The following is a 22,986-nucleotide window of genomic DNA, read 5'->3' as shown; positions in this document are numbered from 1 at the left end:
ATCCTCCAACCTCTGCCCCTGAGTGCTGGGATTAAAGTTATGCACCATCACTCCCAGCTAAAAAAAAATCTTTTATCGATTATCAATAGAGGTGAAACATCACCAACGTTGACAAAAGTTTTTAATTTTGTTGTTGTTGTTGTTTTGTTTCTGGTTGACCCAGGATCACTCTGTAGTTCACACTAGAACTCGAGGCAATCCTCCTACCTCTCAAGTGCTGGGAATTGCAGGCTCGAGTCGCCACGCCCCAAAGGGTTTCTAATACACAGCCCTTAACATAAGGAATTTGCTTCATCACAGACTTAAGAGGCAGGAGGGATGTGTAGTCCTAGCTTTGTAACCTTGGTGCCTGCTTCCACATGCATATGGCAGGTGGAATCTCAAATATTTGACACAGGAAAGAAGTATGGATAAAACACCATCAGCCTTGCAAATAGCATCCATCACTCCATGAACACCAGCTTAGGCACCCATAGGATGATGGTGATCTTCATGATCGCTATACACACTGAATACTAAAAAAGTTCTCTCGCTGTTAGTTGGTTTGAAGGCGGCTGAGTAAAATGTTCCCCATAACGGGAAGCTATACTGAATCAAAACCCTAGGAGACAAGAAAACCAAAAGTTCTCCCTTCCCCTCCACCATGTCTAACTAGCACCCACAATGACCTCCCAAAAGATTCGCCTTCACCGCAACGGAAACCACTTCCGGTCTGATGGGACATACAGATTTGATTTGGAAGTAGTTCCCTCGGAGAAACAGCTGTAAGAGTCTCCGAGATAGCACTTACTCCAACACTAGGAACCTTGATGTCCTTGTCCCCTGCCTCTTCAGGATTCATCTTTAGCTTAGCCTAGTTAGCTGCTGAATGAGTGACGCTTTACCACTCCGTTACATGCCTTATCGCGGGAGAGACTACAAGTCCCAGAATGCAGTTCGCTGCCTCGCGCATCCCAGCATGCAACGCGCACCACGGGCTGCCCGGATTGATTTCTTGTCCCGCCGAAACCAAGCAACGCACGCTGGGGCATGTAGTCCTCGTAGTTCCTTTCCCTAGGTCCTCCGCGCTACCTTGTGCGGTCCCGCCTATTCTCTGCTCTTCTGAATCTTAACACATGTCTCGCCCTATTTGAAGACCAGGAAGTTGATAAATCCTAAGACCGGCTGCGGAGAGACGGTGGCTCGGTTGGGACAGTCGCCAGGGATGGCGGAGCGTGAGGATGGAGCGGGTGTCCGGGCTGCTCTCCTGGACGCTGAGCAGGGTCCTGTGGTTCTCAGGCCTCTCTGAGCAGGGAGCTGCTCGGCAGCCCCGGATCATGGAAGAGAAAGCGCTAGAGGTTTATGGTAACTAATCTTACCCAGAGCAGCATTTGGCGTTATAGGAAGAGAGGGTGGAGGAGGGCCTCCCCCTTGGGCTGGGAGCGGACACCTGGGTTTTTGCCAGATGTAAGTCGGAAGCTTTTTTTTTTTTTTTTCTCCCCCCCCCCTTTCGGGTGCTAAGTGACGCAGGCATGTCGGTGATTCTAGGACTCCCCGGCACTTCCCAGACCTGGTGCCAAGAGTCTGGAAGTCTTAACGCTTCATTCTGTAGCGACTGCCGAGACTTGCGTGCAGAGCACGTCTGTGGTGGTCAGTGAGCGAAGCCAGCCCGATCGCACTTCTTGAAATCCCTTCCTCCTCTAGCTCCTGGACACTCGCTTCTCCCGCCACTGCTGAGGGCACTACTGGGTTAATGGCCGAGTTGGAGAGTTGCCCAAGGTCACAACCGCGAGTCTTGAGCGGCAGAGTCAATAGGGAGCGAAGAGGCCTCAAATTTACAGTTTCTTTACACAGTCAAGTTGTGTTATATATGTATCCATGAGTATATGCGCACATATTCTGTTAGTTTCTGCTTTGGGGAACTGTCTTCATTGTACAAATAAGGAAGAAAGGCTTAGAATGGCCAAACGACAACTTGCAGGTCACATTGTTCATAAGGAACGGAGCAAAAACCAAACTTTCGATTCCAATGTAGTATATTTTTATCATTTTGCAATTCTCTGATACCTCCATCCCCCACCTCCACCCCCAAGTCCGCAAACACACTTATATAGAATTATTTTTCTGGGCTGGGGGCAATATGGAGGACCTCACAAACCGGAGGACTGTTCCACCACACAGCTACACACCTTTATCCCTATTGTTGATTAAAAAAAAAGAAAGGCTGAAGTGGTTTTAAGAGAGCTAGCCTTAAGAATACAATTTGGGGGCTGGAGAGATGGCTTAGCGGTTAAGCGCTTGCCTGTGAAGCCTAAGGACCCCGGTTCGAGGCTTGGTTCCCCAGGTCCCACGTTAGCCATATGCACAAGGGAGCGCACGCATCTGGAGTTCGTTTGCAGAGGCTGGAAGCCCTGGCGCGCCCATTCTCTCTCTCTCTCCCTCTATCTGCCTTTCTCTCTGTGTCTGTTGCTCTCACATAAATAAATAAAAATCAAAAAAAAAAAGAATACAATTTGGGAGGCTGGAGAGATGACTGAGGTTAAGGCACTTGCCTGCAAAGCCTAACCACCTGGGTTTAACTCCCCAGTACCCATGTAAAGCCAGATGCACAAAATGGTGCAGTAGCTGGAGGCCCTGATGTGCACATACTGTATCCCCTGTGTGTCTTTATCTCTCTGCTTGCAGATAAATAAATAAAAAGTTAAAAAGAATGCAGTGGAGGTCAGGATTATAGGTTAGGAGAAGGAAGTTAAGGATGGGAAGGACCTGTGGGGCTAATCTGTCTTGTCAGAGGAAGGACTTAGCCCGGCAGGGGCAGGTGGTAATTATGAAGGTATTATCTCCCAGACCTCTGTCTACAACAGCATCTACAGACACCACAGACCTGGGGATTCAACTCTACAAGAGAGATGACTTTAGTCCTCAAACTTACCATTGAGTCACACCTGCATATGCAAAAATACAGTATTTAGTAGAAGGCCAGAGGCTCATATAAGAGATACAGAAATTCAGCTGAGAGATAGTAGTCTCTGACTGGAAGAACTTTATAGAGTTCTTGAGTTGGGTCTGAAGAGTAATTGGGAACTGGGTATATAGCTGGTCAGAGGTCACAGTGAATTGAAGAAAAATGCATTGTGGGGGGGAGACAACGCAGTCAGGGACTACAGGCTAGATGGAGCCACAAAGCAGGGTTTGTGATTGCAGCCGGAGGTGTGGTTGCACATTTGTTTTAGATGGTAAGTTGGAATTGGACACTGAAGGTTTTTTTTTTTTTTTTTAAATTTATTTGAGAGCGACAGACACAGAGAGAAAGACAGAAAGAGGGAGAGAGAGAGAATGGGCGCGCCAGGGCTTCCAGCCTCTGCAAACGAACTCCAGACGCGTGCGCCCCCTTGTGCATCTGGCTAACGTGGGACCTGGGGAACCGAGCCTCGAACCGGGGTCCTTAGGCTTCACAGGCAAGCGCTTAACCGCTAAGCCATCTCTCCAGCCTGGTTTTTGGTTTTTTGAGGTAAGGTCTTGCTCTAGCCCAGGCTGACCTGGAATTCACTATGTAGTCTCAGGCTGGCCTCAAACTCACAGCTCTCCTCCTACCTCTGCCTCCCGAGTGCTGGGATTAAAGTCATGTGCCACCAAGCCCAGCAGAGAGAGAGAATACCAGGGCCTCCAGTTGCTGCAAACACTTCAGGTGCACAAGCCATGTTATATATCTGGTTTTAGTGGTTACTGGGGAATTAGACTTGGGCCATTAGGCTTTGCAGGGAAGTGCATGAACCTATGAGCCACCTCTCCAGTCCTGAAGTTTTTAAATATAAATGAAAAATCTAGGCCGGGTGTGGTGGCACACACATTTAATCCCAGCCAGAGAGGCAGAGGTAGGAGGATTGCCGAGAGGTCAAGGGCACCCTGAGATTACATAATGAATTTCAGGTCAGCCTGGGCTAGAGTGAGACCCTACATCCGAAATCTAAATAATAAAAATAATAATAATAATAACAAATAAAAAGTAAAAAAAAAACTTTAAGGCAAAGAATTTTTCCTATAACTCCAAAGTGTTAGAACTAGTATGCTTAGGATTTTGGCTGGAATCCAAAGCAAAGAAAGGAGGGAGGAAAAGTTACTTTTTTTTTTTTTTTGAGGTAGACTTTTGCTATCAAAAGCTACAATTTCTAAATGTTTATATTTATTTATTATTTATAAGAGAGTATGAAAATGGGCACACCATGGCCTGTCGCCACCACAAATGAACTCCAGATGCATATGCCACCATGTGCATCTGGCTTATGTGGGTTTTGGGGAGTCTAACCTGGGTCCTTAGGCTTCGCAGGCAAGTGCCTCAACCACTAAGCCATCTCTCCAGCCCACAAAAATTACAATTTTTAAAAAATATCTATTTACTTATTTGAGAGAGAGAGGTGGTGAGAGGGAGAGAGAGAATGGGCATGCCAGGACCTCCAGTCACTACAAACGAACTCCGGATGCATGCACTACCTTGTGTATCTGGTTTATGTGTGTAATGGGGAATCGAACCTAGATCCTTGGGCTTCACAGGCAAGTGCTTTAACTGCCAAGCCATCTCTCCAGTCTCAAAAGTTACAATTTTTGAGTTAGACCTCAGAAAAGCAGGTGGGCTCAGCCATGAGAGGATGAACATTAATGAAAAATCTATTTTAAAAAATATTTTGAGCTCGGTGTGGTGGTGCAGGCCTTTAATCCCAGCACTTGGGAGGCAGAGGTAGGAGGATCACCATGAGTTCAAGGCCACCCTGGGACTATAGAGTTAATTCCAGGTCAGCCTGAACCAGAGTGAGACCCTACCTCAAAAAAACCAAAAAAAAAAAAAAAATTTGAGCTGGGTGTGGTGGTGCATGCCTTTAATCCCAGCACTTGGGAGGCAGAGGTAGGAGGATTGCTGAGAGTTTGAGGCCACTTTGAGACTTCATAGTGAATTTTAGGTCAGCCTGGGCTAGAGCAAGACCCTACCTTGAGAAACAAAATAAACAACAACAACAACAAAAAAACAAACTAGGGCTGGAGAGATGGCTTGGCAATTAAGGCACTTGCCCATGAAGTCTAAGAACTCATGTTTGAATCTCCAGATCACAGGTAAGCCAGGCACACAGTAACGCAAGGGCACAATATGACATGCACAAGGGGTTGCATGTGTCTGGAGTTCATTTGCAATGGCTGAAGGCCCTGGTGTGCCCATTTTCTCTCTTAAAAAATAATAAAAAGATATTCTAGTTGGGCATGGTGACACATGCCTTTAATCCCAGCACTTGAGAGGCTAAGGAAGGAGGATCTGTGAGTTTGAGGCCACTCTGAGACTACATAGTGAATTCCAGGTCAGCCTGGATTAGATCGAAACCCTACCTTGAAAAAACAAAAAGTAATAATTATAATAATAATAATTTTACTTATTTATTTTCAAGGAGGGAGAGAGATCAAGAATGGGCATGCCAGGGCCTCCAGCTGCTGCAAACTCCAGAGGCATGCGCCACTCTGTGCATCTGGTTTTACGTGGGTACTGGGGAATCAGACCCTGGTCATTATGCTTTGCAGTCAAGCACCTTAACCATTAAGCCACCTTTCCAACTCTTAATGAAAAATCTAGTTATTTTTTAATTTTTATTTATTTGAGGGCGACAGACAGACAGAGAAAGAGGCAGAGAGAGAGAAAGAATGGGTGCACCAGGGCCTCCAGCCACTGCAAACGAACTCCAGATGTGTGGGCGCTTTCATGTGCATTTGGCTACCATGGGTCCTGGGGAATCGAGCCTCGAACCGGGCTCCTTAGGCTTCACAGGCAAGCGCTTAACCTCTAAGACAACTCTCTAGCCCTAGTTTGTTGTTTTTGTTGTTTTAAGTAGAAACTTTGTATGGATATATCATTTTGTTGGTACCATCATTCCCTTCCTCCCTGCCTCTACTTCATTGAGGGTCCTCCTCAGTGGGATTGCTGGTATTCACCGTAGTGCTGTTGTGGGTAAGGAGTTGTGAGAGCAGCAGTCAGTCATTGTGGGGCGGGGGGGGGGGGGGGGGGGGTGGGGGGGGGGGAGAGGCAATGCCTCTGGATATTCCCTCACTCTGTAGCTCTTAGAATCTTCCTGGCCCTCTTCCGCAAAGTTCCCTGAGCCACGGTGCGTGTGTTTTAAGTCGGCTTCAGTGCTGAGCCCTCAGCAGCTTCTGGATTTCTGCTCTGATGTATTTTCAGTGTCCTCAGCGTCTGTCTCCGTCACCCTGGCACAGGGTGTCAGGCTTGCCATGGGAGCAGCGCTCTTGCCCATCTCGCCAGCTCCTCTGTGGTTTCCCCTGGGCCCTGGCTGATGTGCTTTGTTTATGTCTTCAGGTTTTTGCTGCATTCTGCTCCCAGTGGGCACTTCCCCGGAGTCTGTCAATGAAGAATCTTCATGCCAATTACAGAGTTGCAATTTTTTTTTGTTTTTTTTTTTTTGTTTGTTTGTTTTTTGCTTTTGAGGTAAGGTCTCACTGTGGCCCAGGCTGACCTGGAATTCATTATGGAGTCTCAGGGTGGCCCCGAACTCACGGCGATCCTCCTACCTCTGCCTCCCGAGTGCTGGGATTAAAGGTGTGTGCCACCACGCTGGGCTCTTTTTCATTTTTTTATTTTGATCCCTTTTTTAATTTAATTTTTTGGCTTTTTGAGGTAAGGTCTTATTCTAGCCCAGGCTGACCTGGAATTCACTTTGTAGTCTCAGGCTGTCCTCAAACACAGCAATCCTATCTCTGCCTCCCAATTGCTGGAATTAAAGTCGCGTACCACCATGCCAGACTATGATCCTTTTTTATTTCTTTTTGAGATAGGGTTTCACTAGCTTTGACTGTCCTTGAATTCAAGCTCTTCCTGCCTCAGCCTCTAAAACATCCAGTTTTCTAAGGCTCTGTCCCTAGATTTCTTTTCCTTTATACCACCAAGTCGCAAACTGAGAAATTTTTATTTTATTTTTATTTATTTATTCTGTTTTTTTTGAGGTAGAGTTTCACTCTAGTCCAGGCTGACCGAGAATTCACTATGTAATCTCAGGTGAACCTTCTACCTCTGTCCCCTGAGTGCTGGGAATAAAGGTGTGCACCATCACACCCGGCGGAAAAAATTTTATTTTATTTTAAAAATAGTTTTACTTATTTTACAGAGAGAGAATGAGAGTCCACAGACAGACAGAAAGGGACAGACCAGAGTGTGGTTGCATCTGGACTTCCTGCCACTGCATGTGTGGCCCTTTGTGCATCTTGCTTTTTTTGGTTTTTGTTTTTCGAGGTATGGTCTCCCTGTAGCCTAGGCCGACCTGGAATTCACTATGTAGTCTCAGGGTGGCCTTGAACTCACGGCGATCCTCCTGGTACCAAAGGTGAACATCACCTCGCCTGGGAGCCCTGTGGTGTTTTTTTGTTTTTTTTAATCTCAGTAGTGTTCTGCCAGATACTTGAACGTAAAATTTGCATCATCTCTCCTTAACTTCTGCACGCCAAGAGTTGCCAAATGTTGATTCCTTTGCAATTATTTCTTCATCTGTCCCTTCTGTGTTCTGCGGCCTCGTGCTGCCTTGAGGCCCAGGGCCCAGCGTTTTCAGCTGATGTAATCAGCTCTGCTCTTCAGTTCTGCGGGGGACAGCTGGCGGGCGAATTACCAGCTGACAGCACAGTGCAGCCTTGCCCACGCGCTGGTTCCTGGTCTCCTGAGGAAGCCTGCAGCCAGCTAGAAAAGATCCCCATGGTTTGACCACACCCTTTCTTTTCACTACTCTACTTACCCTGCCTGGGATCCTGGCAAAGGAAACTTCTGGTCCTTTGCTTTCCTTCACTTTAAATGTCAACCACTGAAATGTTTTCCATTTCGTTCAAGGCTTGATTCAGATTGCCCTTCTGTGAAGCTTGATACTGCATTCTCCTCAGCCAGAAATTCCTCCTGTGTTCCCATGACATTTTTCCCATTTGTGCTCCCCACAGTGTTAAATCCAAGAAATGATATGGCTTAATAATGATCCAGGACAAGTTTTCCTAAAGACAGCCAGGCACAGAAATCTGCCAGAAACCTGGGAGTTGCTATAATATTTGCTTAAAACAAAGTCAGGGTTTCAATTAAATCGGAGGACACATCCTCACTTAGAGTTTGTGTATTTCATTTATTTTTAAATTTTTTACTTATTGGGCTGGAGAGATGGCTTAGCGGTTAAGCGCTTCCCTGTGAAGCCTAAGGACCCCGGTTTGAGGCTCGATTCCCCAGGACCCACGTTAGCCAGATGCACAAGGGGGCGCATGCGTCTGGAGTTTGTTTGCAGTGGCTGGAGGCCCTGGTGCGCCCATTCTCTCTCTCTCAGTTGCCTCTTTCTCTCCCAGCTGCCTTTCTCTCTCTGTCTGTCGCTCTCAAATAAATTTTAAAAAATAACAAAAAAAATTTTTTTTTTGTACTTATTGAGACTGGGAAGGAAAGAGGGGGAGGAAGAGAGATACAGAGAAAGTGTGGGAAGCCTCTTGGCCACTGCAAATGATCTACAGACATGTGTCACTTTGAGTGTCTGCCTTTCTGTGGATACTGGGTTATTGAACTCTGGGCTGGCAGGCTTTGCAAGCAAGTGCTTTTAACTGCTGAGCCATTTCTCCAGCCCAGAATATCATATTGTAATGTAATACCTTGTCATTATTGCCTTCTTAGATTTGATCCGAACTATCCGGGACCCGGAAAAGCCAAATACGTTGGAAGAACTGGAAGTGGTAAGGGAGAGTTGTGTGGAGGTTCAGGAGATAAATGAAGACGACTATTTGGTCATCATCAGGTTCACACCAACAGTACCTCATTGCTCTTTGGCAACTCTTATTGGTAAGGGGTATGTGTGTGTGTGTGTAATTCTACTTCTGGGGTATTAACCCAAAATCATAATTTGCATTGTGTATCCCATTTTAAGGCTTACAAAATGTTTCTCTCTCTCTCTCTCTCTCTCTTTTTTTTTTTTCTTTTTGGAGGTAGGGTCTCACTCTAGCCCAGGCTGACCTGGAATTCACTAGGTAGTCTCAGAGTGGCCTCGAACTCACGGCGATCCTCCTACCTCTACCTCCTAAGTGCTGGGATTAAAGGCGTGCACCACCACGCCCAGCTACAGAGTGTTTTCTTTGTATGAGTAGTTTCCCCCCCCCTCCCAGCCCTGTAAGGGTTTAAATGACTTACCCTGAGTCACACAGCCGGGAAGGGCTGAAGCTGAGGCTCGAGCTCAGTCTCCTGACTCCACATCTGCTTCTCTCCTGGTTAGATACCAGAACTTCTCTTAGTTTGCGTGCCCGCGCCAGTGGGGTGTGGTGTGGGCCAGCTCCCCTCCTAGTCCCCGGGGGGACTGAGTGCTGTCAGAGCAGCATTGCCCACGGCCGGCCCCTCCTTCAGCTGCTCTGGTGACTTCTGTGCGCTCTGGGCAGAGACTGCAGTGGGAGGGTCTTTTGTTTTGTGGGGCTGGCGACTAAACCCATACCTGGCAAAGGTAGACAAACGCTTCACAACTGAACTATATCCACACAGCCCCCCCCCCCCACTCCTGCTGGTAAGGTAGTTTTAAAATATTTTCTTTTTTTAATTAATTGATTTATTGTATTTTACCTTTTTTTTTTTTTTTTTAGAAAAGTTCATTTATTGTACATCTCTGTTAATGTAAACAAGTACTCTTGCAACCTGTATATGATTTTCTATTCAAGATTCATCAAGCAGTTTCAAATGCTGGCTCAAGATGTCCAAAATTCTTCATATTTACTGGAGTTTTGGAAAAAAATGTCAATGAATTTTCCCGTGGATTAGGCAACACACTGCAGAAGGAATTAAGTAGGAATCCCTTTCATAAACCCTGAGCCAAAAATTAAACGCCACCATCTCTAGATCCACCTTTGCTTACCAATTTTACCCCAGACTGACTGAAATCAATGCCTCTCATAAGGGGGAAAATGATTCTGTTCTGCTATTGGTAGACGTCTCACCATAGATCAAGGTTGTGAACATGTTTTGTTTCTAAAAACAAGGATCCTAGGCTACTGGGTCCCAGCGTCCTCCAGACAATATAGCACAATCTGATTTGACTCCACTTTCTTGGTTCAGGATTCAATGCAATTTCAAAACTCAAAACTTCCCATTCAAAACCTATTTGCTCGAGTTCCCACGGAGGAGAGTCGTATTTTTAAAATTTACTTATTTGCAAGGAGAGAAAGAGATAAGAGAGACAGAGAGAGAATGGGCACACCAGGGCCTCTAGCCACTGCAAATGAACTCCAGATGCATGTGCCCCTTGTGCATCTGGCTTATGTGGGTCCTGGGGAACTGAACCTGAGTCTTTTGGCTTTGCAGGCAAACACCTTAACTTCTAAGCCAGCTCTCCAGCCCTTTTTATTTTTTTAAATTTATTTATTTATTGGAGATAGACAGAGGGCGAGAGAGAAAGTGAGAATGGGTTTGCCAGGGCCTCTAGCCACTGCACACAAACTCCAGATGCATGTGCCACCATGTGCATTTGGCTTGCGTGGGACCTGGAGAATCGAATGTGGGTCCTTAGGCTTCGCAGGCAAGTACCTTAACTACTAAGCCATCTCTTCAGCCCAAGGTGTGTGTGTGTTTTTTTGTTTGAGGCACTATTCTACTTCTGGGTATAAATTCTCAATATTTTGAATTAGTCAATACTGCTTTGAATATATACTTTGTTATAAAGAATATAAAGGGAAGGATGGAGAGCCAGCTTAGCAGTTAAGGTGTTTGCCTGTGAAGCCAAAGGACCCAGATTCAATTCCCCAGGATTCACTTAAGCCAGATGCACAAGGTGGCACATGCGTATGGAGTTTATTTATAGGGCTGGAGGCCCTGGCATGCCCATTCTCTCTCCCTCTCTCTCTCTCTCTCTCTCTCAATCTCTCTCTCTGCCTCTTTCTCTCTCAAATAAATAAAATAAGTAAATATTAAAAAAAAAAATAAGCCAGGTGTGGTGACACACACCTTTAATCCCAGGACTTGGGAGGCAGAGGTAGGAGGATCACTGTGAGTTTGAGGCCAACCTGAGACTCCATAGTGAATTCCAGGTCAGCCTGGGCTACAGCAAGACCCTAGCTTGAAAAAAAAAAAAACCAACAATAACAACAAAAAGCTGAAGCTGGTTCTGTTACATGTGCCAGCTGGGAGTTCATACCAAGCTTGAGGCCAACCTCAGCTACATAAAGAAGCTCCTGTTTAAAAAGAAAGAAAAACTGGCGAGGTCTGGTGGTGCACATCTTTAATCCCAGTACTTGGGAGGCAGAGGTAGGAGGATTGCTGTGAGTTCAAGGCCACCCTGAGACTACATAGTGAATTCCAGGTCAGCCTGGGCTAGAGTGAGACCCTACCTCGAAAAACCAAAAAAAAAGGGGGGGGGGGACCCAAACAGGATAAATCATCATGTGTATCAGCTTTCTTTGTATGTTCACACATTCACAGCTGTAGGCTTTCTGGGACCAGTAAGAAGAGATGAAATAATTGAAGGATTTTTTTCTTCTTCACAGGGCTATGCTTAAGAGTGAAACTTCAACGATGTTTGCCATTTAAACACAAGGTAAGGACAATATTTGTTGGTCTCTCTCTTTTTTTCTTTTCTTTTTTTTTTTTTTTCGAGGTAGGGTCTCACTCTAGCCCAGGCTGACCTGGAATTCACTCTATAGTCTCAGAGTGGCCTTGAATTCACAGCCATCCTCCTACCTCTTCCTCCCTAGAGCTGGGATTAAAGGTGTGAGCCATCATGCCCGGCTTTGTTGGTCTCTTTTTAAAAAAACAAAAAATTATTTATTTGAGAGAGAGAAAGAAGTAGATACTGAGAAAGAGATTGAGAGTGAGCGAGCGCGGCAGAGAATGGGCACGCCAGGGCCTTTAGCCACTACAGATGAACTCCAGACACATGTCGCACCTTGTGCGTCTGGCCACATGGGTCCTCGGCGATCGAATCTGGGTCCTTTGGCTTTGCAGACAAGTGCCTTAACTCTAAGCCATCTCTCCAGCTCACAGACCATCTTTTTTTTTTTTTTTAACTTATTTACTTGAGAGTGACAGGCAGAGAGAGAAAGAGGCAGATGGAGAGAGAGAGAGAAAATGGACCCAACAGGGCCTCCAGCCACTGCAAACAAACTCCAGATGCGTGCGCCCCCTTGTGCATCTAGCTAACGTGGGTCCTGGGGAATCCAGCCTGGAACCCGGGTCCTCAGGCTTCACAGGCAAGCACTTAACCACTAAGCCATCTCTGCAGCCACAGCCCGTCTTTTAAAAAAATATTTTTATTTTTAGAGAGAGTAAGAGAAACAGAGAGAGAGAGAATGAATATTGGTGTGCCAAAGCCTCAGCAGCAGAATTTGAACGCCAGACGCTTGCGCCACCTAGTGGGCACATGCGACCTTGCGCTTGCTTCACCTTTTATGCATCCGGCTTGCATGAGATCTAGAGAGAGATCTAACATGGGTTCTTCGGCTTTGCAGGCAAGCGCTTTAACCAGTAAGCCATCTGTCCAGCCCCCAAAATATTTTTATAATATTGATTCACCAAAAAGATGAGAAAATATGAATGGGCACTTCAGGATCTCTAGATGCATGTGCTACTTTGTATATCTTTATGTGGGTACTGGGGAATTGAACCTAGGCTTGCATGCAGGCTTTACAAGCAAGTGCCTTTAAATGCTGAGGTATCTCTTCAGCCTTCGCCCATCTTGTGTTTTGGTTTTTTGTTGTTGTTGTTGTTGTTTGTTTTTCAAGGTAGGGTCTCACTCTGGCCCAGGCTGACCTGGAATTCACTATGTAGTCTCAGGCTGCCCTCGAACTCATGGCATTCCTACCTCTGCCTCCCAAATGCTGGGATTAATGGCGTGTGCCACCATGCCCAGCCTTTTCTTTTCTTTTTTTTTTTTTTTAAGTTTTTAAGACAGGGTCTTGGTAGCCGGGGCCATGGTGGTGCACACAATTGGTCCCAGTACTCAGGAGGTATAGGTAGGAGAATTGCAGTGAGTTCAAAGCCAGTCTGGTGCTATAAAATAAGTTTCAGGTCTGGCTGGGCTAGAGTAAGACCCATCCCAGCACTCAGGAGACAGAGATGGGAGGATCACCATGTGTTTGAGGCTAGGCTGTGCTACAGAGTGAGTTATAGGTCAGCCAGGGATAGAGTGAGACCCTGCCTCAGGAAAACAAACAAAAATGGGATCTCACGATGCATCCCAAGCTCTTTTTTGTTTTTAAACAGCTTCTATAGTTATAGACAATAAACCATGATAATTCTCTTTCCCACTTTCCCCTTCACAAATCCACTCTCCATCATATCCCCTCCCTCTCTCAATTAGTCTCTCTTATATTTTGCTGTCATCATCTTTTCCTCCTATTATGAGGGTCTTGTGAAGGTAGTGTCAGGTGCTGTGAGGTCTTGGGTATTGAGGCTGATTTCTATCTGAACAGTTGCATTGCAAGCAGTGCCACCCTTTGGCTCTTGCATTCTTTCTGCCACCTATTCTGCAATGGACCTTGAGCCTTGGAGGGTGTGATAGAGATGTTTCAGTGCTGAGCACTCCTGTCACTTCTTTTCAGTACTATGGTGCCTTTTGGGTCATCCCCTGTCACCACCATTTGAAGAGAAGCTTCTGTAACCGAAAGTGAGGGTAGCATTAATACATGGGTATGAACATTAAGAGAAGTGCTTACAGGACAGTTTATTGAGCAAAATACATGCATTTAGCCAGACACCAGCAGGTGTTACACTCCTAGGGCTCATGACTTCCCACCATACTGTAGGCTTTTGTTTTGTTTTATAAGGGTTGTTCCCCCCGCCCCCAGGTGTAGGGTTTCAGTACCAGGCATGTATTCCCTCTCATGTAGCAAACCTCCAGTTTAATTAGAGAGTGGTTGGTTTCTCCCATAACAGACATGCTCAATAACCGCTGGGTTATTGGGACTAGCTGGCCAAATTTAAGGCTTTCAGTGTCCATTTATCACCACTGATAACTTCTCTCTCCCATAGGGCTACATGGAGTGTAGCTTTTTCCAGCTTTCTGTGAGCTGGTCTACAGGGAGGAGCTTTTCAGCTCAGCTCCAGCAAGATTTCTCAGTGATCTTTCAGCCCAAGCATGTGGAATCTCCAGCAATAGGGTCTTACCATTTATGTCTGGTGGGAAACCAAGAGCCTTGGCAATGGCCTATCATGTTTTAGGGGCATCAGGGACCTCCCTGGCCAACAACTTACTGTCACTGAAATTTTTCTAGTAAGTTTCTGGACTAGACAGATGTCTTAGCAGTTAAGACACTTGCCTGCATAGCCAAAGGACCCAGGTTCAATTCCCCAGGACCCACGTAAACCAGATGCACAAGGGGGTGCATTTGTCTGGAGTTTGTTTGCAGTGGCAGGATGCCCTGCTGAGCCCATTCTCTCTCCCTCTCTGTGCCTCTTTCTCTCAAATAAATAAATAAAAATAAAACACTAAAAAATGGCTAATTCATAGCATCTTAAATTTTGATTAACCCTTTCCCCCCGTCCTTCTTTTACTTAATCTCTTCCCCTAACCTCACTTAGGCCATTCCACTCCCAGTAATCTGTTCTATATATATGTATATATATATGTGTATATATATATATGTATATATATATATGTGTATATATATATATATGTATATATATATATGTATATATATATATATGTATATATATATGTATATATATATATAGTACCATACCCTGAAGTCCTCCCTTCTCCTCTCTCTCCCTTATAGCCTCTTTCTAGCTTACTGGTTTCTGCTCCCAATTTTTACTCCAACTCACATATATATCTAAACATTTGTAGTTAGGATCCACATATGAGAGAGAACAAGCAATGTTTGGCTTTCTGGGCCTGGATTATTTCGCTTAGTATAATCCTTTCCAGATCTATCCATTTCCCTGCAAATTTCATAATTTCATTTTTATTTACCACTGGATAGAACACCATTGTATAAATATACCACATCCTCATTATCCATTCATCATTTGAGGGACATTTAGGCTGGTTCCATTTCCTAACTTTTTTTGTTTGTTTGTTTGTTTTTCAAGGCAGGGTCTTACTCTAGCTCAGGTTGACCTGGAATTTCCAATATATTCTCAGGGTGGCCTTGAACTCACAGTGATCCTCTTACCTCTGCCTCCCAGGTGCTGGGATTAAAGGAGTGCACCACCATACCTGGCCCTAAATATTGTGAACAGAGCTTCAGTAAACATGGATAAGCAAGAATCTCTAAGTGAGACGAGTCCTTAGGATATATGCCTAGGAGTGCTGTAGCTGGGTCATATGGTAGATCAATCTTTAGCTGTTTTAGGAACCTCCACACTGATTTCCACAATGGCTGGACCAGATTGCATTCCCACCAGCAGTGTAGAAGGGTTCCAGTTTTTCCGCATCCTCGCCAGCATTTTATGGTCAATTCTTTTCTTTTTATTTTTTTAAGATTTATTTTATTTGTTTGAGAGAGAGAATGGGCACACCATAGCCTCCCGCCACTGGAAAGGAACTCCAGATGTGTGTACTCTCTTGTGCATTTGGCTTACATGGGTACTGGGGAATCAACTTGGGTCCTTAGGCTTCACAGACAATACTTTAACTGCTAAAGCCATTTCTCCAGCCCATCATTTGTCTTCTTGATAGCCATTCTGACTGGAGTAAGATGAAATCTCAAAGTACATTTTAATTTGCATTTCCCTGATGGGTAATTTATTTATTTATTTTTTAGAGAGACAGAGAGGGAGAGAATGCCAGGGCCTCAGCCACTGTAATCAAATGCCAGACACTTGTGCCACCTAGTGGGCATGTATGAGCTTGCCTCACCTTTGTGCGTCTGGCTAACGTGGGATCTGGAGAGTTGAACATGGGTCCTTAGGCTTTTCAGGCAAGCGCCTTAACTGCTAAGCCATCTTTCCAGCTCTCCCTTTGTTTGAGGTAGGGTCTCACTCTTGCCCAGGCTGACCTGGAATTAGTCTCAGGGTGACCTTGAACTCATGGCAACCTCCCATCTCTGCTTAACAAGTGCTTGGATTAAATACATGTACTACCACACCAGGTTCCAAGCTGTCTTTTAAAAAAATATATACATATCTAAAAAATATTTTATTTATTTGAGAGAGAGAAAGAAGCAGATAGAGAATGGGCTCACCAGGGCCTCTAACCCTACAAACATACTCCAGACATATGCACCACCTGGTACATCTGGCTTATGTGGGTCCTGGGGAATCAAACCTGGGTCCTTTGGCTTTGCAGTCAAGTGCCTTAACTGCTAAGCCATCTCTCCAGCCTTCCCCCCAAATATTTTACTTATTATTCTTTTGCAAGAAGAGAGAGAGAGAGAGAGAGAGAGAATATGGGTGTGCCAAGGCCTCTTGCCACTGTAAATGAATTCCAGATGTATATACCACTTTGTGCATCTGGCCTTACATGGGTACTGGGTAATCAATGCCAGGTGATCAGGCTTTGCAAGCAAGCACCTTTAAATATTGAGCCATTTCCCAAGCCCACAGACAGTCTCCTGCCTTAGCTTTCTGAGCGTGCATCACGACTTTTGGCTTCTTTTTATTTTCTTGTTGATGTCTTCCCCCCCCACCCCCAGGTAGGGTCTCACTCTGGCTCAGGCTGACCTGCAATTCACTATGTAGTCTCAGGGTGGCCTCCAACTCACAGCGATCCTCCTACCTCTGCCTCCCGAGTGCTGGGATCAAAGGCGTGCGCCACCACGCCGGGCAAGTTGCTTTGCTTTTTGTATAATCTATAAGGAAGATGTTTTAGGCCAACTGTTGAGCAGTGATGTAGATTCACAGTTAACTTGCAAATCATTTGCAAGCAGAGAGAAGGAATTAGTACAGCAGGGCCTCCTGCCACTGCAGATGAACTCCAGGTGCATGCGCCACTTTGTGAGGAATGAGTACAGCAGGGCCTCCCGCCACTGCAGATGAGATCCAGGTGCGTGCGCCACTTTGTGCATCCGGCTTTACGTGGGTCCTGGGGACTCGAACCCAGGCCATCAGGCACTGCAGGGAAGCACCTCTAGCCACACACTCTAACCAGCCCCAGATCCTCAGATCTTGAGTCTGTCCTGTCTTCCTGTTCACCGAATAATGTAGGACGTGCTAATGCGTTGCCTCTGCTATTTTGTCTTCCCAGTTGGAAATTTACATTTCCGAAGGAACCCACTCAACAGAAGAGGACAGTAAGTGCGTCTGGAGTGGTAGCAGAACAGTTACAGCTGGCACTTCGTCTTGGTTGCTAGTTTACTCGTCAGCCAAGTATCTCTTTGGTCCCTTGTTAAAACGGGGGGCTGGGCGTGGTGGCACATGTCATTAATCCCAGCACTAGGGAGGCAGAGGCTGGGCTAGAGCAAGACCCTACCTCCGAAAATGTCAACAACAACAACAACAAAAGAGAAAGCAAACACAGAGGGTGGGGAGAGCACTGTCAGGTCTTACCTCTTCCTTCACAGTTGGGGAAACTCACACATTTAAACAAAGTGGTTTGGTTTTTTTCTACCCACTGGGACTCTAGGTAAACTAGAGCCTATGAATATTGACTGTTCAGGGCAGAGCCTGCACATCTGCAAGGAGTATCAAGTTCTAGGGGCCTTGCTTGTAAGCACCAGATGCTCTGCTGTTCTCTGATGGCGGGTGGAGAGCTGGGTATACAGAACTGAAACTGGGGGTCTGTAAGTGAAGCATTAGGGACTTGGGGCAGGTGCTGTCTCTTGAGTTAATGTGCTAGAATGGGAGTGGGGAGAAATCAACCGTCGTCATGTAAAAACTGCAGAGACGGGGATTTGGAAAAAGAAAACGGTCTGGAGAGATGGCTTAGCGGTTAAGGCGCTTGCCTGCAAAGCCAAAGGACCCAAGTTTGATTCCCCAGGACCCACATTAGCCAGATGCAGAAGGGGGCACACGCATCTGGAGTTTGTTTGCAGTGGCTGGAGGCCCTGGTGCGCCCATTCTCTCTCTCTCACTCACTCTCTACCTCTTTCTCTCTCAAATAAATAAATAAAATTTTTTTTTTTTTACATTTTTATTTAAGATCAAAAGGTTTGAAGTACCATTGAGGCCCATTTCAAATTGTACGAGCAATTTTGTTCCTATTCCCCTCCCAAAATATTTTTTTTAAAAAGAAAAAGAAGGCAAATTTTCCTAAGTGTTCTGTGTGTTACATGAAAAATGGAATTTTACACAAGTGATAGAGCAAAAATACTAGGAAATAGAATTTTTTCTTAGGCTTTTTTTTTTTTTTTTTTTTTTTGTGGTAGGGTCTCTTTTTAGCCCAGGCTGATCTGCAGTTCACTACATAGTCTCAGGATGGCCTCGAACTCATGGCGAACTCTTACCTCTGCCTCCTGAGTGCTGGGATTAAAAGCGTGTGCCAGCATGCCCGATGCTATTATTACTTATTATTTGTAGGCAGAGAAAGAGAGAATGAAAGTGGTGAGGAAGTGAGTGCACCTGGATCTCTTGCCACTGCAAACAAACTCCAGATGCATGCATCTAGTTTTACATGGGTCCTGGGGAATCAAACCAAGGTTAGAAGTCTTTGTAAGCCTGAGACTACATAGTGAATTCCAGGTCAGCCTGGGCTAGAGCGAGACCTTACCTTGAAAAATAAACAACAAAAGATAAATTGTTTTTAAAAGTAAATTAAAAAAATTAAGTTCTGGGCTGGAGAGATGGCTTAGCAGTTAAGCGCTTGCCTGTGAAGCCTAAGGACCCCGGTTCGAGGCTTGATTCCCCAGGACCCACGTTAGCCAGATGCACAAGGGGGCGCACACGTCTGGAGTTTGTTTGCAGTGGCTGGAAGCCCTGGTGCGCCCATTCTCTCTCTCTCTCTGCTGCTCTGAAATAAATAAATAAATATAAAAATAAACAAACAAATTTTACCTGAATATAACTGTGGAAATCTGTATGTTTACAATGATTATAAAGAAAAAAATTGAAGTAGTTATAGTAGAGTTAATGGGAAACAGGGATTTTTTTTTAATCTTAGGGAGAGTGATAGAAAAACAGAGAGAGAAAGAATTGGTGAGTCAGGGCCTCACCCATTGCAATCAAAATCCATATGTTTGTGTTGCCTAGTGGGCATGTGCAACCTTGCACTTTGGAGAGTTGAACATGGGTGCTTAGGCTTTGCAGGCAAGCACCTTAACCATTAAGCCATCTCTCCAGCCCTCTTTATTTTTATTTTTACTTTTAACTGTTTTTTTTTCTCGAGGTAAGGTCTCACTTTAGCTAAGGCTGACCTGGAATTCTCTGCAGGCTCAGGGTGGCCTCGAACTCACAGTGATCCTCCTCCTACCTCTGCCTCCTGAGTGCTGGGGTTAAAGGCGTGCGCCACCATGCCCGGCATTTTTTTTTCTGAGAGAGAGAGAGACCGATATAGAGAAAGAGGCAGAGAGAGAGACAATGTTCATGCCAGGGCCTTTCAGCCACTGTGAATGAACTCCAGATGCATGCGTCCCCTTGTCCACATGTGTGACATTGCATACTTGTGTCACTGCATCTGGCTTCGTGGGACCTGGAGAATCAAATATGTATTCTTAGGCTTTGCAGGCAAGTGTCTTAACCACTAAGCCATCTCTCCAGCCCTCTTTATTTTTCAAAAATATTTTATCTTATTTTTTTATTTATTTGAGGGAGACAGAGGGAGGGGGAGAGAGAGAGAGAAGAAGCAGATAGAGAATGGGCACGCCACAGCCTCTAGCCACTGCAAACCAACTCCAGATGCATGCGCCACCTTGTGCATCTGGCTTACATGTGTCCTGGGGAATCGAACCTGGGTCCTTAGGCTTCATGGGCAAATACCTTAACCACTAAGCCATCTCTCCAGTCCCCAAGTATTTTTCTTTTTGCGTCTGCCTTCCAGACCTTAGACATTGCGTTACCGCTAAGTTCCCCAGGAGTAAAATACTCTGTGCTAGCAGGCCAATGCAAATGCTCTCTGGCTTCTCTGTTGACACGGCTCTGCTCATTTGTGCTCATGTTTTGCAGTCAACAAGCAGATCAATGACAAGGAGCGAGTGGCGGCCGCCATGGAGAACCCCAGCCTGCGCGAGGTCGTGGAGCAGTGCGTTCTTGAGCCTGACTGACAGGCGTGTCAAGAGCCATTGAACTGCAGTCGGTTGATACATTTAAGTTCTCTGTAAAGTGTAAAAACCTCACATTTAACTTCATGTTTCATGTACAGGCGGATTGTACCTCAGATGCATTTTTTTAAAGAATTGTTTCCAAGTGGGTTTTAGTTCTAAGGTAGTGCCTAATTTGTTTAACCAATAATATTCTCGGGATTTGTAACACTTACGTGATCATACAGAATAATATCTTCTAGCTATTACGTGTCAGACAAGTTACTATTTTTCTGATGCCAATTCTGACAACTACTTTTCATGTCAAGTTATCTACTGTGCCCACATGTGTTCAATTTAAGTTGTTCCTCTAAAATAAATCCAGCAGATGATTCTTATAATGACTAACTGTATGTTGTCATTAAATTTAAGCTCTGTGTAAATGTGAACCCCTAAAAGATACTGCCAAAGCTTTATTTTTGATGATTTTTGGGTAGAATCAAGTCTGAACAATAAAAATCCTTAAGATCAGTCCCTGCCTTCTTTTGAGTCCTGGACCCAAAGTCAGATGACTTTTTTTTTTTTTATTGAAAACTTCCATAAGTGTAAACAATATCCCATGGTAATACCCTCCCTCTCTCCCCCATTTCCCCTTTGAAACTCTATTCTCCATCATATCCCTTCCCCCTCTTAATCAGTCTCTTTTTTTTAAATTTTGATGTCATCTTTTCCTCCTATTATGATGGTCTTGTGTAGGTAGTGTTAGGCACTGTGAGGTCATGGATATCCAAGCCTTTATGTGTCTGGAAGGGCACATTGTAAGGAGTCCTACCCTTCCTTTGGCTCTTATATTCTTTCTGTCACCTCTTCCACAATGGACCCTGAGCCTTGGAAGGTGTGATCGAGATATTGAAGTGCTGATCACTTTTCTGTCACTTCTCAGCACCATGATGCCTTCTAAGTAATCCCAAGGTCACTGCCATCTGAAGCTTCTCTAACCAAAAGTGAGAGTAGCATTAACATATGGATATGTACATTAAGAGAAGTGCTTACTGGGCAGTTTGGTAAGCATGATATATGCCTTTAGCCAGACATCAGCAGGTGTTACACCCCTAGGGCTCATGACTACCCCTGTTTTAGGTTTTCAGTATCAGGGATGTATTCCCTCCTATGGAGTGGGAGGTTGTTTTCACCCATAACAAATGTGTCACTATTGTACCCATTGACTTATTCGGCCTGGATGTCCAAATATAAGGCTTGTAGTGTCCACGGTTGAGTATCTTCACTGGTGATCTTTCCCATTGAACTACATGTAGAATGGCTATTTCCAGCTTTCTGTCAGCTGGTCTACATGGAGGAGGTTATCAACTCAGTTCCAGCAGGATTTCTCAGTGGCCTTGTAGCCCAAGTATGTGGAGTTTACAGCAGTAGGGTCTTACCATCTATCCCTAATGGGAAACCAAGGGCCTCAGCAATGGCCTGCAATGTTTTGGGGGTATCAGGAATGAACCTCTCTGCCTAGCAACTCACTGGCATTGAAAATTTTCTAGTAACAATCTATGGCTTCTGAGAGTTCCATTGTCCAAAAAAAATAGGTTTCCATATGACTTATTTATGTCATCTTAGATTTTGATTAGCCCTTTCTCCAAGACCTCTTTTTTTTTGGTTTTTCGAGGCAGGGTCTCACTGTAGCTGAGGCTGACCTGGAATTCACTCTGTAGTGTCAGGGTGGCCTCAAACTCATGGTGATCCTCCTACCTCTGCCTCTCGAGTGCTGGGATTAAAAGCATGCACCACCATGCCGGGCTAAGATATATATTTTTTTATTTAGTCATTTTACTTATATAGAGAGAGACAGAGGCAGAATCAGTGTGCCAGGGCTTCTAGCCAATGTAAATAAACTCCAGGTGCATGTACTACCTTGTGCATTTGGCTTATGTGGTTACTGGGGAATAGAGCCTGGGTCCTTAGACTTCACAGGCAAGTGCCTCAACTGCAAAGCCATCTCTCTAGCACCGAAATAACATAATTTTAAGTGTCAAGAAGTGTCCTGTAGGGCTGGAGAGATGGCTTAATGGTTGATGCACTTGCCTGTGAAGCCTAAGGCTCTCGGTTTGATTCCCCAGTACCAACATTAGCCAGATGCACAAGGTGGCATGTACCCTCCTGATTCCTGCCCCTCTGTCCCACTTCCTCTCCTGAAGCAGTTATAGAAACCAGAATTCTTCTCCAAGGAAGGTCCTAGGAATAAGACTTTCCATCAGAGCAAGCCATGAAATAGAAACACTCTAGTCTTCCTTCATCTTTCTGCGGAGGCGCTGACCATAGACAAACTCTCTGACCTACCTTGTTGACAGTAGTGTCTTACCCCATCCCCTAAAGGAAGGAAGGCTGCAGAGAGGTGCCTAGAAGGGGAACTGATAAGACCAGCGGCTGGGTCTCCTTGTCCCGTGTCCTGTCACGTTTCTATAGCGGTCAGTCGTGCTGGCAGAGGGGATGTTGCTGTGTCGGCCATCAGGCTCTCTCCAAGTGCTGTTAGCGCCACACAGACCCTTAGCCTCCATCAGTGAGAATAGACCCTGATGCCAAACAGCAACCTCATTTGAATCCTAGACCTAGCTAGTTGTGTGACCCTGGACAAGTTACCTTATTTTCTTTACTTTCATTCCCCTGTCAATACGTAGGGGTAAAATTGCCCATGTTGGGCTGGAGATATGGCTTAGCAGTTAAGGTGTTTGCCTGCAAAGCTAAGCATCCAGGTTCAATTCTCCAGTACCCATAAAAGCCAGAGGCTTAAGGTGGTGCATGGGTCTGGAGTTCGTTTTCAGTGGTTGGAGGCCCTGGTGCCCACATTCTCTCTTTCTCTGCACCTTTTTTTTGTTTTGTTTTGTTTTTTTTTTTCATGGCAGGGTCTAACTCTAGCCC

The 22,986-nt window shown here is 45.2% G+C and overlaps 1 protein-coding gene across 1 annotated transcript; it reads left to right on the top strand.

The window, feature by feature from the left end:
* Nucleotides 1-1,017: 1,017 nt before the first annotated feature.
* On the top strand, nucleotides 1,018-20,592 carry Ciao2a (cytosolic iron-sulfur assembly component 2A). The gene is made up of 5 exons (XM_045160548.1): nucleotides 1,018-1,344; nucleotides 8,654-8,818; nucleotides 11,497-11,546; nucleotides 17,136-17,181; nucleotides 19,988-20,592. The coding sequence occupies exons 1-5, from the start codon at nucleotides 1,221-1,223 to the stop codon at nucleotides 20,083-20,085; spliced, it is 483 nt and encodes a 160-aa protein (XP_045016483.1). The 5' UTR covers nucleotides 1,018-1,220; the 3' UTR covers nucleotides 20,086-20,592.
* The last annotated feature ends 2,394 nt before the right edge of the window (nucleotides 20,593-22,986 follow it).

The sequence above is a fragment of the Jaculus jaculus genome, chromosome 10 (assembly GCF_020740685.1).
Source record: "Jaculus jaculus isolate mJacJac1 chromosome 10, mJacJac1.mat.Y.cur, whole genome shotgun sequence".
NCBI lineage: Eukaryota > Metazoa > Chordata > Mammalia > Rodentia > Dipodidae > Jaculus > Jaculus jaculus.
The sequence above is the reverse complement of the archived record's forward strand: the minus strand, read 5'-3'. Positions and strand labels throughout refer to the sequence as shown.

What these genes read in the sequence shown, in the direction of transcription:
- Ciao2a (XM_045160548.1), top strand. Translation starts at nt 1,221, where the DNA reads ATGGAGCGGGTGTCCGGGCTGCTCTCCTGGACGCTGAGCAGGGTCCTG. An exon ending in GAAAGCGCTAGAGGTTTATG is followed by an intron (nt 1,345 to 8,653) that starts GTAACTAATCTT and finishes TTGCCTTCTTAG; the next exon opens with ATTTGATCCGAACTATCCGG. An exon ending in CCACTCAACAGAAGAGGACA is followed by an intron (nt 17,182 to 19,987) that starts GTAAGTGCGTCT and finishes CATGTTTTGCAG; the next exon opens with TCAACAAGCAGATCAATGAC.